At 45.0% G+C, this 15,941-nt stretch overlaps 5 protein-coding genes across 5 annotated transcripts, besides 2 other annotated features; 3 read left to right on the top strand and 2 right to left on the bottom strand.

The window, feature by feature from the left end:
• Nucleotides 1–1,641: 1,641 nt before the first annotated feature.
• Nucleotides 1,642–3,763, top strand: TSTA_017490 (multicopper oxidase, putative; the record flags this gene model as incomplete). The annotated part of the gene is made up of 8 exons (XM_002483863.1): nt 1,642–1,715; nt 1,771–1,829; nt 1,936–2,087; nt 2,142–2,244; nt 2,299–2,480; nt 2,544–3,217; nt 3,277–3,643; nt 3,698–3,763. 8 exons carry the CDS (start codon nt 1,642–1,644, stop codon nt 3,761–3,763), a joined length of 1,677 nt encoding a protein of 558 aa, XP_002483908.1.
• Nucleotides 3,764–5,032: 1,269 nt separating this feature from the next.
• Nucleotides 5,033–7,832, top strand: TSTA_017500 (uncharacterized protein; the record flags this gene model as incomplete). Its single annotated transcript, XM_002483864.1, has 5 exons — nt 5,033–5,218; nt 5,274–5,675; nt 5,735–6,250; nt 6,299–7,732; nt 7,791–7,832. The coding sequence occupies 5 exons, from the start codon at nt 5,033–5,035 to the stop codon at nt 7,830–7,832; spliced, it is 2,580 nt and encodes an 859-aa protein (XP_002483909.1).
• Nucleotides 7,833–9,715: 1,883 nt separating this feature from the next.
• Nucleotides 9,716–10,298, bottom strand: TSTA_017510 (uncharacterized protein; the record flags this gene model as incomplete). The annotated part of the gene is made up of 3 exons (XM_002483865.1): nt 9,716–9,913; nt 9,971–10,138; nt 10,197–10,298. The coding sequence occupies 3 exons, from the start codon at nt 10,296–10,298 to the stop codon at nt 9,716–9,718; spliced, it is 468 nt and encodes a 155-aa protein (XP_002483910.1).
• Nucleotides 10,065–10,089: a microsatellite.
• An 826-nt stretch (nt 10,299–11,124) lies between the features above and the next one.
• Nucleotides 11,125–12,250, bottom strand: TSTA_017520 (uncharacterized protein; the record flags this gene model as incomplete). Its single annotated transcript, XM_002483866.1, has 4 exons — nt 11,125–11,308; nt 11,372–11,806; nt 11,859–11,936; nt 12,000–12,250. The coding sequence occupies 4 exons, from the start codon at nt 12,248–12,250 to the stop codon at nt 11,125–11,127; spliced, it is 948 nt and encodes a 315-aa protein (XP_002483911.1).
• Nucleotides 12,251–14,565: 2,315 nt separating this feature from the next.
• Nucleotides 14,566–14,617: a sequence feature (CT-rich).
• Nucleotides 14,618–15,865, top strand: TSTA_017530 (GPI anchored serine-threonine rich protein). The gene has a single exon (XM_002483867.1). The coding sequence runs from the start codon at nt 14,797–14,799 to the stop codon at nt 15,565–15,567; it is 771 nt and encodes a 256-aa protein (XP_002483912.1). The 5' UTR covers nt 14,618–14,796; the 3' UTR covers nt 15,568–15,865.
• Nucleotides 15,866–15,941: the final 76 nt, after the last annotated feature.

The raw sequence follows: 15,941 nt of genomic DNA on the forward strand, positions 1-15,941 counted from the left end.
GTCAAGATTTATTTGGCGAAATTCCAAACAAAATTAAATCAGAACGGAAAAAGAGGGAGACATAATCCGAATAACATATATTTATCCAAGCAGATTCCTGCAATGCAATCACCATCCAACCAACAAAAGGAGTATAGTCTCTCTCAATTTCCACGACCTCTTTCTTCCCTGAGAACATACTCTCGTCCAGGACGATAGAATAGAACATCCATGATTTGATTATTGTCGCCTTTGTTATTATAAATTGTCTACTAAATTTGATTAGTAGATTTTCCTCGGATATTCTCTATGTTACTATTGTACTTACCTTGACACAACCGTACCATCTACAACTGAATCAACACTGTGGACTTGAACGGCACGATGAACCATTGGATATGGTCTCCCTTTGAACGATACAACAGGGATATCGCCGGCGTGGATAAGTAATGGTCCGTTGGATAGTAAAATAAGATCACATCGATCTTTCTTCGATCAAGTTCTGCTCAAAATGTCATGATGTATAAAAGACCCTGCATTTCTTTAGGGCTTAAGAGCAACCTCTCGGGTAATAACCCTAATTTATCAATAATGTCAACTTCGGTCACTTTCACAGTGATAGCAAGGAACATGAATGGCCCAATCCCAAATGACATTAAAGCCTAGCCCATGAAAGCGAATAGCCTACAAGTCTTGATTTGGATTTCTATCTCGATTTAGGTGAGAAATGGTATTTATTTTTGATTCCCACATACCTGGCATATCAAACACTAACTACCCTAGTACCTATTGACTACATGCATGAATTATTTCAAGAGAAGCGGTCTTCTGAACACTAGAATGGAGAACAGAGATCCCCTCTTTATGGAAGATTTCTTGTTTACAATCTCTTCTCGACGCTACCCATCCTGTTCTCCTTATTGTAACATTTCTGTTAATGACCTGGAAAGCACTATCCATCGTGACTGCATCTCCCTCGTCAGTGATGTGCGTCATATCGAATTTTATGGTACCAGCCTACCAGGGTTCTTTCTGAATCGCCGTTCTTCTGTTTCGTTTGAATGGACAACCAATAGTGGACTAGACATTCAACTAAGCTGCGTAAACAAAGGATACGAGGGTAGCATTGCTCAACTGCCGACTTGATCAAGATAGCAGGATCGACCCCAGATTTATTAGATTAATAGCAGCTTTATTCTTGAAGAGGGGTCTACTCTATTCTATAAGGTTAAAATGATGTTGACCTGAGAACTTCCTAAATGGAGATGTCCCGGATGCAGCCAATCAGACAGAAAGAACGCTTCGGCCGTAGACCGTAGCCCTAGCTCCCAGCGACGTTGAATGACTTCTCCTAAACAAGATTATTAGAGACTCTGGAAAACTGACTAGATAGGAAAGATCCTTTATTCAATTGGCATATTATAGAGTTTCGAAGGAACATTCTATACGGCCGTTACGGATCTCCAGCTATTCTCTGCACTACCCCTGAAGAGACACACCTGCAAATTGGGCAAATTATCAAACTAGACATGACGATATACTTGTAGTCATAGTGAGATATTATCTCTCAAAAGTATATAAAATGAGTTATACACCTGCTCTCGTAGAAAAGAATACTAAGTCCTCTAGAACTCTCCCTTCTTGTCTCAACGAGTAGGAAAAATGACTCTAATAAGTTCAATCCTGAACGCTACCGCTTTGGTAGCTAGACTTTCTCAGAATGTCACAAATGGCAAGTACTGTTGACACGTTTTCTACTCCATGTTCGCTGAATAAAGACAATGCGTTTAGGTGGTTCGGTTCTGGGTACTCTAGATGCTCCTCGGCTGCCGAAATTCCTGACAAACAATGTAAGACCAAGCCCTGAAGACCACTCTTTGATGGAAATATTAACGTTTACGTATGTCTAACCCCTTCCTCGTGGCTATCCCTGGGCAAATCATACAAGTCCCAAAGACGATGTACCCAATACCGACGTGTTTAGGCATTACAATTTCGACATCATGGAAGGGTGGATGATGGCGGATGGTGTTAACAAGACAGGGTTGTACATCAATGGTCAATTCCCGGGTCCTACTATCGAAGCAAACTGGGGTGATACAATCCAGGTAGACTGTCAAACCCTTATTAAAGCTATTAAAACTAATGTGTCTTGCGCTTAGGTTACGGTCACCAACCATATTAAAGACAGCGCCGAAGCCACCTCTATGCATTGGCATGGGCTGCTCCAAAGAGAGACACCTTGGTTCGATGGTGTCCCGTCCAGTAGGCAATGTGTTTTCCACAACTGTTCCTCGTGCCAGCAGACAATTGATTTAGTATCGCAGTGCCCAATTGCACCCGACAAGTCATTTACATACAGCTTCATTGCTGATCAGTACGGCACAAGCTGGTATCACTCGCACTATAGTGCACAGTATGCGGACGGAACATTCGGAGCTATGATCATCTACGGACCTGAACATGTACCATATGACATTGACGTCGGGCCCATTCTTTTAGTTGGCCCAACGATCTATTTTGATTCCATAACCTTGTACAAATCATGACTGATATGTATATAGACGGACTATTTTCATACGAGATACTATCCCCTCGTCCAGAGATACACTGGAAGCCAGGACGTACCAAACTCGGACAATAATCTCATCAATGGAAAAATGAACTTTGACTGCTCTCTGGCGAACGGCACAGAATGCGTGCCGAATGTCGGATTGTCAAAATTCAAATTTGAGTCTGGCAAAGTTCATCGTTTACGTTTGATAAATGCCGGTGCCGAAGCACTACAGAAATTTACTATTGACGATCATGAGATGACCCTCATAGCGGCTGACTTCGCCCCGATCAAGCCGTATAAAACGAAAGTTGTTACTCTCGGCGTCGGCCAGCGTGCTGATGTTCTCGTGGAAGGGAAAGATTGCTCCGAATCTCAGAAGGCGTACTGGATGCGCAGCGATATCCCTGGCGATTGCAGCCACGCAAACCAGGCACACTCCTTAGCTGCTATTTACTATGATGATGCAGACACAGACTCTGTTCCACAGTCAACAAAGGTCAATTACAATATTTCCTCGCAGGGTTGTGTGGAAGACTCTCTGGAGCTTACAGAACCTTTCTTCCCCGAAGCTCTTCCTACAGAAATCACTACTTATCAGGATATCAACATTACATTCGGTGCCAACGCCACTGGGGCTATGGTATGGTTTGCTAACAACATCTCTTTTACTGCAAATTACAAGTACGTTTGATCTATCCACACATCAGGTTGGTTTATTTCTAAACACAGGGTCGCCGCAGTCACCCTCTGCTTCTTCTAGCAAAAGAAGGAAATACATCTTACCCATACGATCCCCAATGGAATGTCCTCGACTTTGGTAAACACAAAACCATCCGACTCTATGTTCGTAACTTCACCCCTCTCGCTCATCCAATGCACCTTCACGGACATAATTTTTGGGTTCTAGCACAGGGAAAAGGAGACTGGGATGGCACCGTCACCCGTCCTTATAATCCTCAGGTTCGAGATGTGCAGATAGTGGAAAAGGGATATCCCTACGAACCTGCATATATTGTTATTGAGTACAAGGCAGACAATCCGGGTATCAGGCCTTTTCATTGCCATGTGGCATGGCATGTTAGCGATGGGCTGTATATCAACTTGATGGTACGTTGTCACTAGATTCTTAATAGCGACACAAGAGCTTACATTGTCATACAGGAAAACGCTGATCTCATCAAAAACCGGGGTATTCCATATACATCTGCCCAAACATGTCGCGAATAGTGGAATTACACCGGCCACGAGATTATAGACCAAGTTAATTCTAGAGCATGAGGCCCTTTCTGTTCTGCATTGGACATGAAGTTGTGCTATATATATAATTCATAGTCCATCCGTTATCTTAATCTTAAGGGTGCTGAGTCGCCAGCTACATGATTCGATCATAAAAATCCAAGGATGCTTTATAACTTTGAAAGCATGGAAACGGACGGGGGTCAAGCACAAGTATATCTACTATACAAGAATCAAAAATCTCAAATTGACAAATGCAACACTGGAACAACAGCGATAAGGAATGCATGAGAGAATAACCCTACATGTTACCACCAACATAGTTTGCCCTACCCTAAGAGGAGGTAGCTTATTTTTGCCAACGTTGGATACTTAGTATAAAGAGTCTTATGGAATAAATAAGATATTATCTCTGAGGAAAAAAAAGACGGCGTACGGCCGAAGAAAAGACCCTTGTCTGGCGTTCTTTTAAACATAAACTAAGGGCTCCACTCAATAGGGTGGCTTTGCTACGGCCGAAAAGTCAAGGGAGAGTTCCATTTCCCTATTTAGGTAAAAACACGTTTCTTGGATTATTTGCAAATCAAAAGTTGAAGAGTTAGTCGTTCCACTACTATGTCTCATAACCTAGCTTTTAAGCCTATGTATTTCAGCATTAGTTTTGCCACAATACCCTCTGTAGCTGAAGGTATCACGTCAGAGGCGCGAACGCCATGATTCAGCCCTAACTAATCTCCGCTAGCTAGGTAATCCATCCCCGGAGTTCTATAGAATATCATGATGTGGAACACTTTCTTGCTACACTACGTATCGAACATATCTGTTTGGCATGGCCCTGCGGGACAGGAGTTTGCCTTGGAGCTTGTTCAGAATATCTACTTTCTGTTTCAGACACTTGGGATATGTATGTTGAAAATATCAAACAAGCGGCCAATGATAATCCAAACAAGTTAGGGCTCTTGTAGACTTTCACTAGTTCCCAGCGAAGCATAGGTCGAGGGTAGGTAAGGTAGCTGAAAAAACAATGTGAAGTGGGGAGATTTTCGTTCTTAAACCTTACAGTATCTTCAACTTTTTCTCCTCTAATTCTCTTCTATGGTCTTCTGTTCTGGGTATGATCAAGGACTAGCCAAAGAAGTCGACGATGAAATAGATATTTCATAAATCATTTATGCGTCGACCAAAAGAGAAATAACCCATTCATATGTTGATACCAGATTTTTAAGATTACGCAGAGAAGAGAAAGTGGGGATCGAAGCAATGAATCAGAACAACAGAGAAAGCTCAAATAACAATTGGAGAGGATCATCGCCAGACACCATCAGCAGTTCAAATACTAGCAGTAAAATCCTCGAAAAGCCAACCCGTGAGAAAGCCCGTCGCCGATACCGAGTGATTACCTCGTGTCTTGAATGTAGACGACGAAAGCTGAAATGCGATAAACAGGTACATGCTGTTTTGATGGCAAATGAATCTCGGTTTTCTGACTATAGATTACTAGGAGGTCTGTATGAATTGTCGGTCACAGAACCGACAATGCGTTTACATCGCATCGTCCGAGGGCAACGACTCTCAATTACGTCGGAAACTGACCGAAATGAAGGATGCAAAGGACTCTCTCGAGAAGAAAGTGCTACTGGGAAGGATTGAGGATCAAGAAAAAAGACAAATCCGGCTGCAAAAGCTTTCTGGGGCCCCAATTGCAAGTTTGGAAGGTGAGGTCGGCGGTTACGGAGATGAATCCGATGTAGAAGGATACCTTGAGCCAACGGCACTTGCTATTCCAGACGCGGCGTATGCAGAAGACGACTCAGAGCATGTTAATGATCTGGGGGTCTCATTGGGAATGATTCAACTATCAGAGAGAGTGGGCGGGCTTTATCGACCTAGAATTGGTGATGAGGTGCGGGCTATATTCTCATTGATCTGCTTTCGTTCTTTCTAACGTCGTTTATCATTCAGCTCGGGCAGTCGCTTCAGAACCAGTTGCCCAGGAGTCCGGCAAAGGCGAGTCCCGTCTACCAGAGCCCGGCTTCCACAGCCTCGCACAGCTGTACTTCCAAGTCCGGCATATCATCAAATGTACCCTCAGTTTGCATTTTACTGGGACAACCAGCGCCAGATGCCGATTGGCTCACGTTCCTACCTACAAGGGCCACAGCAGACAAGTTGCTTGAGCGGTACTGGGTATCGGTTCATCCGGTAGCACGCACATTGCATCGACCGACTTTCGCGCAAAGATACGAGACACTCTGGGAGCTTATCGATACTGGGACCAATATACCAGCATCTCTAGGGGCCATTGTCCTGGTGGTAATGCTCGCTGCTTCTGTGAGCATGTCTAAAGAGGAAACTTCGATATCATTTACGCAAGAAATGACGAACCGTTTGAAACAAGGTGCTGAGCTTGCGCTGAGCAAGGCAAATCTGCTGGTGTCTAACAAGACCGAAACTCTTCAAGCATTTATTACTTATCTAGTAGGTCCCTTTAACTCCTCGCTTATTCCGGTACTAACCTGCACCCAGCTTCCACTATGTGTTGACGGGATATCTCGCGCCCATTCGGCCTTGGTAGGGTTAGCCGTTCGATTGGCAGAATGCATGGGTTATCATCGTGACCCAACAGAATACGGCTTTTCGACTGCAGAGTGCCAGGTTCGGCGCCTTATTTGGTATCAAATATGCTATCTGGACTGGAGGACAAGTGAGGTACAGGGACCACGGCCATTCATTCAGCCAAACGGATATTCAACCAAATTACCGTGGGAGGTTACCCCTTCTCAGTCCTTTTCACCCAGTTCCAACATCGATACTGGGCCTCGATGGAATGACATGATTTTTTCCGTAATACGTTTTGAATGTCAAGAAATGCATCGCATCTGCCTTGTGATTCGGAAGAAGGTCGATCTTAAAAAGTTGACCATTACAGCAGCGATATCTAAGTTAGAGAGGTTCAGTAAGGACATGCATGATAAATACGACAGCGTTCTTAACTCTACTGCGCAACAGCCTTTACAACATGCGGCAAGAGTCACAATGGATCTTTTCATTAGCTTATTGTACCTCAATCTTCTCCATCGATATATGAACAGTGTCACATACAGAATTCCCGATCGTTTACGCCAGATCGTGCTCATCAAAGGCGCAGAGGCGCTGGAGGCAGCCGTTGAACTCGAAACAGCAGAGGACCTCCGATTATGGGCATGGTATACTTCAGCATATCAGCACTACCACATGGCTTTACTACTACTGTTCGAGGTCTTTACCTTCCCGCTACGCAAGGAGGCGGATCGTATCTGGCGCTGTCTCGACATTATCCTTGCAGATCCGTTGAGTAGTCTCACTGATCTTCCTACGCTCGGAAATCCACCAATATATCACGAGTTGATCGCTCATAGAGACGTGAAAGCTCGCTATCTTCTGAATTTAATCATTAGGCGGATGAATGAATACCGGGAAGTGCGGAAGTTGAGATCTCCGGTGACGCTGACCGATAGAATGATCTTAATCACGCCGCAGAAAGTTGGAGATGATTCCGATCCTACTTTACCACTGAACATTGGGCACGACCAGGAGTCTCAACCGCAGTCGAATGAAGCGCGAACACATTCGGCTGCTCATGGTGCCATTGAGAATGAATCATATTCTTCTAGTGAAGATATGCGGTCTTTGCCATTAAATTCTTTCGAAAATCCAGGGTATCAAGCTAGTCATGATCAAAGCTCTAAACAGCCGTGGATATCACCGGGTCTATCTGTATTTCACACACCTACGACATCCGTACCACGGGAAGCCTATCACTTTAATACTGTGTATCCTACTGGCAACATGCTTAAATTACCGAAGTCCAGCCATAATCATTACATGACCCCTATGGATACACTAGGCTACAATGAGAGCTATCCACATCAAGGAAGCTTTTTAGATCAAGGTTATCAAGAAGAGTTAGAAATTGACTGGGTATGTCTGCTCCACACCTTGAAAACCAAAACTAACCACAAACTGATGACTGATACAGGCGTCATGGGAGTCAATGTTTCCGCCAGGAGTATTACGGTAACCTTGACATACCTGATGTGGACATGCAAGGATACGTAATAGAAAATCAGTCATATTTTTAGCCTCGGGCGAATAGGACAGAGACGCATTGCACAATCTATGACTAATAATGATACACTGAAAGGGGTTTCCTTCTAAACCAAGGTGTTCCAACTGAAAGACTGAATGAAAGCCGTCAACTAAAATTGGCAAGACATAAGAAACAATTCCAACCCATAAACCGAGCATTAGATATGATCAGGCGGGAACGAGATCAGAAGTCATTAGAAGTCGTTCCGACCAGCCCTCCATGCTAGGATTCCATAGCCTGTATATGCAGTCAAAACAACTATCTGCGGAATAAAAGTCAAGAAGAGATAAATCACCCAACTCCCTTGTGATTGATCGAACTTGCTAATAACGGAGGTATTGTCCTTGTCCAAATCAAAGCTACACAAATTTGTATATATGACTCTGACGAACAAAAGCGGAGTAACCAGGACTAACAAAACCGTATCAGGGATCGTTGTCTTCTCGGTAGATCTAGCAGTAGTTGGAGATAAACTCGCTTTTTGATGCTGTAGTCGAAAAAATCGTAGACTAACTACCCCAAAAAGAGATATTGTCACGAGCAGAAAGAGGATTGACGAGATCTTGGCCATTGTGATACCATTCTGATAGTCACTCAATTTGACTTGACCCGTTGAACTGGCCGGTGCTCGGTCCACACCACCGATGATACCAAGGATCAATCCAACCATGATCACTGGATGGAGGAGGCGAAGGAACCAAGTTTGCACGGGACCATCTATGGCATGCTGACGAGGTGGGAGGGGATGGTGTATAGGTTGATAAGAGTAGGAATTTGATGGATTGCTGTTTGGGCTTTCCACAGACTGCATTGGTAATTGTTCTCTTGATCGGTGCAATGGTGAAGACCTATTAGCGAATGACAGTGTTGCTGAAAGAAGCGGACCAAGTGCGATTTGATTGATGATTTGCGAGGCCATGATCAAATTGGAATTGGAAGTCGTGGAAATTTCGTTGACCAAGTAGATTGATATAGCTGGGCCGACAACCTTGGCTTATAATTTGTCAGTATGTGGATATATTCAGGCTGGACTTCATACAGACAGGCAGTAAAAGCATGTAGGTACAGCCATGCTGTTGACCGTGATCTTCTGGTGAGACATAGAAAGTAGATTGAGAGGTAGGTCACAACTGGGAGCAACAGAAGGTATGTGGCGAGTTCTATAATAGACAATACTTCATGCGGATCCATGGTGTATATCAGCAAAGAATATAGGGGCAATAGTCTGTTCCTGTTGTCGTAGGCCAATATATGCTGAGATGTAAACGAGTGACTGCGTAGTCTCATGAGAAGATGATGGGCAGACCATTGAAGTCACCTTTCTTATATGTTAACAGGCCAATCCGTCGTCTACATGGGTGAAATCTGGATATAAAGCACTCGGCCGTAATTTCACACCCTTGATTTGTGTCCTGTATGAGTTTTCATTACTAGGATAGTCTCTTGACTAAGAGAATTTCTAGCCCCATTTCCCGTCTGGGATGAGGAAGAGAAAAAGGGACAGCAGAAAGCAGAGTAAGGAGAGGCAACTGACTGATTCCCCGGAAATGAGTCTCATCTTCAACCGACAGTTTGATGCTCTAGAAACGCCCTTGAGAAGACCGGTGTAAGCATACTTCCCATTAAGTATTAGCTTACTCTTCCAAAGACTGTAGTTTACATCGAAGCGTGAAGTCGAGATTGCAAGATTCATGAGAAAGATCAATCAAAACTTAAAGCGCATTTAATATAAAATTTTAACAGTAAATCACAAACAAATGCAATGGCACATAAACCTTGGAACCGAAATCTAGCACTAGCTCACGGCGATTCTATTAACCCAACCTATCCAATCGTCGTTCCAATCTCTCCCTCACGCGATCATGACGTTCGTGATGATGATGTCCTCCATGGCAATCTCTGACCACGCTCTCGACTGCATTAGCGAGCAACGCACCTGCCACACCACCGCCAATTGTACCCAAAGTGCCATGGCCAGAGTCTTCAGCAAATTTGTGGCCTAAAAATGCTCCCTACGCTTTGGATTAGATACAAACGATCACGAGGAGTTACAAAAATAAGAAACATACTCCAGTTGCTCCGACCACGGTTGCTCCTAGGCCCCTTTCACTTTCCTGCGGCATCTGAGGATCTGTACCTCGGTACAGATCAGATTGGAGGAGTTGTTGTTGCTGCTGCTGCTGCTGCTCGTAAGACATGTTCTGAGGCGTTTGCAGGTGATCAGACGACTGGATGGTCTTGTCCAAAGCAGTCGTTAGAATCCTTGAACATCAGATCAGTTTCAAGTAACCTTACCGGATCAGAAATTGCTGTCGACATTTTGTTACTTGTGTCATTCGTGGTATTTTCCTTCCATAGCTCAGGATTTTCAGTGCCGTAATAATCGCGGTTTGCCATTGTAGCTGACTTGGTAAAATAGTAAGTTCAAAAAGTCCGGCAGTTAGGTTAGAAATATTTATTTCGATCTGAAAACAAAGTCAGGAGATAGTAGCCGCACGTAGGTTCATATATACTCGATTATAAGTATTAAGGATTTGTACCTGAAGAGTATTGTCTCAGGGCTATGTACAAGGGCCAGGAGACTACGGCCGAGAGCCTATCCTGCACAGCTGGCTCAAACTGTCAATCTTCTGCACCTAAAGAGGAAAAAAGTTTGATCCAATCACGAACCTAGGATGCATCCGTTTCTGTTGAACTGAAATTTTTTCATTATCTCGTCAACTGATTTAGTCTTGTTTCGACATCTTGTATACCTTTGTTGGATGAATCATCTTTTGAGTGCCTTCCTGAACGGGCAATTCCACGTGATTTGAGGAACCCTATCCTTTCGGACGTTCATAAATAGCTTGTCTTAGCATGTCAAGGAATCATCTTCTAACAATAGTGGGTAAGGGTCATTTCTAAGACATATCTAGGTATAATATAAATTGTATGCTAACAGGGGACTCGTAGGTACACATGGCCAGCCATTTGCCAATTTACCTATCAGTTGACATGATTGTTTAGAATGTGAAAATAGGAAAATGAAATTATAACCAAAACCCATATAATAATAATAACATAATATATATGTACAAATGAGTGACGCAAAATAGTCGTCAACACGGGTCTAGAGAGATAAACAGAAATGCAATTGGAACAAGAATCGAAAGCCAACACGGAACACAGGAGTTCCTCTGATGCACCTAGGAAAGGGAAAGAACCATAAGATATAGCCTCGCACTTAGACTGAGGCAGCCTGTTTATTCGGCCGGAATAGAGTCTCGACTGATTCCGGCCGCATCTCGACAATCTCACCCTTTTGAATGTCGTTAGAAGAGACCGAAGCACGTAAAGCACCAAAGACGTCCTTGAAAGCGTAGCCAGGGTGGTAGACAGCAAATACAAACACAGCGACAGTAATCATTCTGAGACATCGCCCACCGTCAGTATTTACTTGTATAATCAAAATGTTAAAGACGCAGACTCACCCAGACTCCAAAATGATGAAAGGGACCTCCTCTCTCTGTAAATGGTTATTCCATCCTCCAGCAAGCTCAACAACACGATACACGCATCGTACAAAAATAAGCACAAAAGTCGCAACAGCCGCAAGCAAGAAGCCGCGAAACCGGCGACTGTCGCGAAGACTACGGAACTGGACGTTCTTCATATGAGGGGAACGGTGGACGCGCCATGAAAACTCGAGACACAGTACCGCAAAGAGGACGAGAGTTACTATTTGGAAAATTAAACCGGCGAGCATGATGTTGTTTCCCATGGATAGAGTGGAGGGTTTTGTTGCTGATGACGCTACGCCTCCGCCGCCGCCTTGGAGTGCCAGTGAGATGAGGTCGCAGGTAATGAAGATGCGAGTGTACCATGCTGGGCGGATGCGAGAGATTTCTTCGCCGTATACAATAACACTATAGCCATAAAGTTAGCTTGCAGCAAGACATGGTTAAAAATCAAACGTACATTCTCGCAAGACAGAGATATAGTCCGGCTGAGTAGAAGGCCGGTCCCATTGTCAAGCACACAATCTGCACCAAGAATCTACACTACCCTTTAGCAAACCTTGGAAGTTCAGTCCAATAGTCAAACCTGTAGGATACTTACCTATTCAGATCATAAGGATTACTATGAAACAATATCCGACCAATGTACCCCACAACCTCTGTCGATGACCCAAGGGCATAAGCAGCCAAAAAGCTCCAAGTTCTCAACCTCCAGCCCTGAAAGATATGCACAATAAGGGAGAAGCCAAACAAGGCTGCAAATATGATGTTTGCTGCGAGGTTGGGAGGGTAACTGAGACCTGAGCCGTCAGCGGGACAGTTTGGTCCTACTGTTGTGCAATTGGACCACATTTGGATAGCTTGATTGGACAGTGATTGGCGACTTTTAAAATTGAAGATGTTATTATTTGGTGATATCTATGGTTTGACTGAGGGGAAGCGAAGTGCCCTTATGTACTTGTCGATGCCTGTTACGATTCGAGCTGGCTACACTGTAGATCTGAGTTCATCCGGATCAGAAGCCAACGCCCGTAAGCTCGTATGCAAACAACACGACTGTATTACTGTATCTAGATATTGGTGGGATAGTATCGAACTTTACTTGGACTATTCTAAAGCTTGACTGTGTACAATGTAGGGTTTACTATGGACATGGGGTGTTCTCGGCCGTAGCCCTAAATGCCCCCGGTCTTGTGTTACTCCGCGCTTTGTGTGTGCTCAGCTCTACCATCTGACTAAGCGCAGGCTTGGCAGCTGGAGACTCGGGGGGAACAAAAGATTCGAGAGCGATGACTTGATGTTCAAGTATTGTTAAACTCCATGTTTGTTACTTGTGTTGCCTGGGTTCTCGTCAGAAATCCGAATGTCAACCACATACGTGAAGCGCTTGATTATGGACGCGACATCTACATACTTCATACTCACGGAAAAGACACAAGTGCTAGCGAATTTCGAGTACTCGCAAGCTAGTTAATAATAATAATAGCATTGCGACAACATAACTCGCCTAGACTGCTCTGAGCCTTGGGAGATTCCAGCGGGAAATCCTCCTACAGGGCGTTTCTCTGATAAGAACCCAGGTGTCCAAGTCAAGCCTCATCGCATTCCGACAATATCTGAAGATGAGAACCTTATGTGCGATCGTTCGAGATAGGAATGCGATCCTTATCGATTGTCCGGTTCTGATAAGTAACAACGATCGGTGCCTGAGAAACATGGCACAACTATCTGATTCTGCACGACTGAAAGCTAAAACGATTGGCCTCAATAATTGGCACTGATATTGAATTAAGTGATTGACAAACGCGGAAACCTTGAATAGATCTTCAGGAGGATCGTTACTTCCGACAACGATGATTGGCGAGTCCTTTAATGATGATCTCTCAGTAGACTGATTAAAGCGCATTACATGCCGTTGCGCGGGCCGGTGTTGTAGAGTCAAAACTGGCCTTACAATGATATTGGCTGACTCGCTAGACGCATGACAAAGTACTGCGTAATATCGATGAAAGTGTTGTTATTTTGAAACTGTGCCCTAGAAGGTTGAATGTTTCTCTTCGTTTACTGCCGAACCTTGTACGTACTATGTACAGCCGTACAAGGAGAGGAAGTCTATCCTGACTCAGCGCTCGCTCTACCAGAGTCTAATTATAGAAGTACGTAAGCAGACTAACACTCAGACATTCAGCCATCAAATAAGCGTATTGAGCGTAATACCGTGGCTGAGTCTCCTTTTGCTGTCACCGCTGCTCGGTTGCGGCTAGCACGTACCAGACAATTTCCTCATTCCTACTGCGTACCTAGGTACGAACAGAATGGTATGAATATACGGTCAAGAATGATGACCACCTTGACAATACTCTGGTGAGCAATCAAATCCTAAATGAATTAACGGGGCAGTTAATGCGAATTAATTCGTGTTTATTATGTTTTTTTAATATACGGTTATGACTCCGAAATTACCATATTAGCTCATATTATGGCTAATATGGAATGGGACTTGGCGATGGAGTATGTGAGACACGCCACTCTTGGGAATGTTTGCCCTGTTGAACGAGTCTCAATCAGACGTGATCTTTGCGAGCGACACAAACGCCGTCCATGTCTTTGACAGTGTGCTACTTTCTACAGGGCCGTATATCTACTGTCAACTGTCAAGGTGTCAAGGTGTCAAGGTGTCACCGCGTCCGTTGAGATGCAAGAAAGGGGAACACAGGCACGGGCCAATCGGAAATTAGAAAACGGGCCGAGTGGGGGTGCAATTACCTGATCGGGGCTAGCCAGGCACGGGGCCAGCACACAAGCAGCACGCAGGCAATTTCTCGCAATACAAATACACTGAATACGCTCTGTTACAGGCCAAATACACAGCATATTCTATGTAGACGGCAGGGTAACATTGGCTAGGCTCCATCAGGCTCAAATCTTATTGCTGGCCCCGTTCAGCTGCCTGTAAAACTGAAGTCTGATTGGCCTCGAGCTGCGCCTCTCCACACCGCTAACGGTGGGCCTCACGTGTAATGCAGGTGTATATTTTGTCCATGCAGCCAATCAGCATGCGGAATGGGCTAAATTGTAATGTATCGTAATCGTGGTACTTATCGCGAAGGGGGAATCCAGGCAAGAGCCGCAGCACCTAGGGCAGCCGCCTTCCCAGAGAGTATTTCTCTCGTCTCCTCCCGTGCTTTTCTCTTCTTCTTCTTTTCCTTCTCTCTCTTCACGCAACACTTGCTCTCCAACCTCACTCCAGTCTCTCTTTGGAAAATAGGGTCCTTTGACTCGTGTCGTTCTTTACAACAATCCTTGCTTCAATTGAACTTCCAGTTCATCATCTAACTACAACCTCTTCAACGTTTCGATTTTAACGATCGTCACCAACACAAACAAACAACATCAAAATGAAGTTCCTCGCTGTTGCTGCTGGCCTCGTCGCCACTGTCTCTGCCTACACTTATCCTACTCCCTTCAACCCAACTGCCAGCGGTGCCGGTCCTAGTGGCAACCCCATCTACCTCCCCGACACCAGCAGCCCTGTCACCTTGGGTGAGGCTTACAAGATCACCTGGGAGCCCACCACCCCTGGTCCCATTGCTTTGGTTCTCTGCAAGGGTCCTTCCACCGACTGCGAGCCCATGTTGACCGTCGCCGAGAAGGTCCCCAACTCTGGTGAATTCACCTGGACCCCCAGCGGCCTCGACCCCTCCGCCACTTCCACTGGCGGATACGGAATCATGCTTATCGACTGGACCACCGAGGCTTACCAGTACACCACTCAATTCGGTGTCCTCGCCGGCAAAGCTCCTGTTGTCTCTGCTTCTGCTTCCTCTTCTACTGCTCCCGCCGCTTCCGCCACCCCCTCCACCACCACCGTCATTATCCTCCCCAGCAGCAGCGCGGTGATCAAGCCCTCCACCACTCCCGTCTGGAGCACCGTCGTCAACTACTCCCTCAGCACCACCGTCATCTGCCCTGAGAGCACCAAGCTTCCTCTCGGCACTGGCACTGTCTCTGTCCCCTGGGCCACCAGCACCGGCTCTCCTAGCGTGCCCACTTCTGTGCCCAACACTGTCCCTGCTGCGCCCAAGTACACTGGTGCCGCTGACCGTAACATGGTCAGCTATGGTACCGTTGGTGCTATTGCCGGTCTCGCCGCTCTTTTGGCCTTTTAAATGATTTCTTTATCCTTCTTGTAGATGTTTCTTCTCGAGTCCTGCCCCCCCCCCCTCCAGTCGGAGGTGACAGGTCACTCAATCTCTGATTTCATTTCGACTGCATCGCAAGCAAGCAACAAACCTGTCTATGTCATACATTAAGTTTATGTACATTTTCGTTCGGGCGGCGTGGTATAGTCGTTGTAACGAATGGAGTCATGAGAATTTAATCCCTTTTTTTCCCCCTCACAAAATCTTTTGTGTACGTCTACTTGTGATTAATGTCTTGTATATCTCTAATGAACTATTTATTCTCACTTTTATCCTGACGTCGTCCCTAGCTGTAAAGGTCGTCGCATTTCATGACGGTATAAGATCATAAGATGGGGTTT

The sequence above is a fragment of the Talaromyces stipitatus genome, genomic scaffold (assembly GCF_000003125.1).
Source record: "Talaromyces stipitatus ATCC 10500 scf_1105507295549 genomic scaffold, whole genome shotgun sequence".
Classification (NCBI taxonomy): domain Eukaryota; kingdom Fungi; phylum Ascomycota; class Eurotiomycetes; order Eurotiales; family Trichocomaceae; genus Talaromyces; species Talaromyces stipitatus.

What these genes read in the sequence shown, in the direction of transcription:
- TSTA_017530 (XM_002483867.1), top strand. Translation starts at nt 14,797, where the DNA reads ATGAAGTTCCTCGCTGTTGCTGCTGGCCTCGTCGCCACTGTCTCTGCC.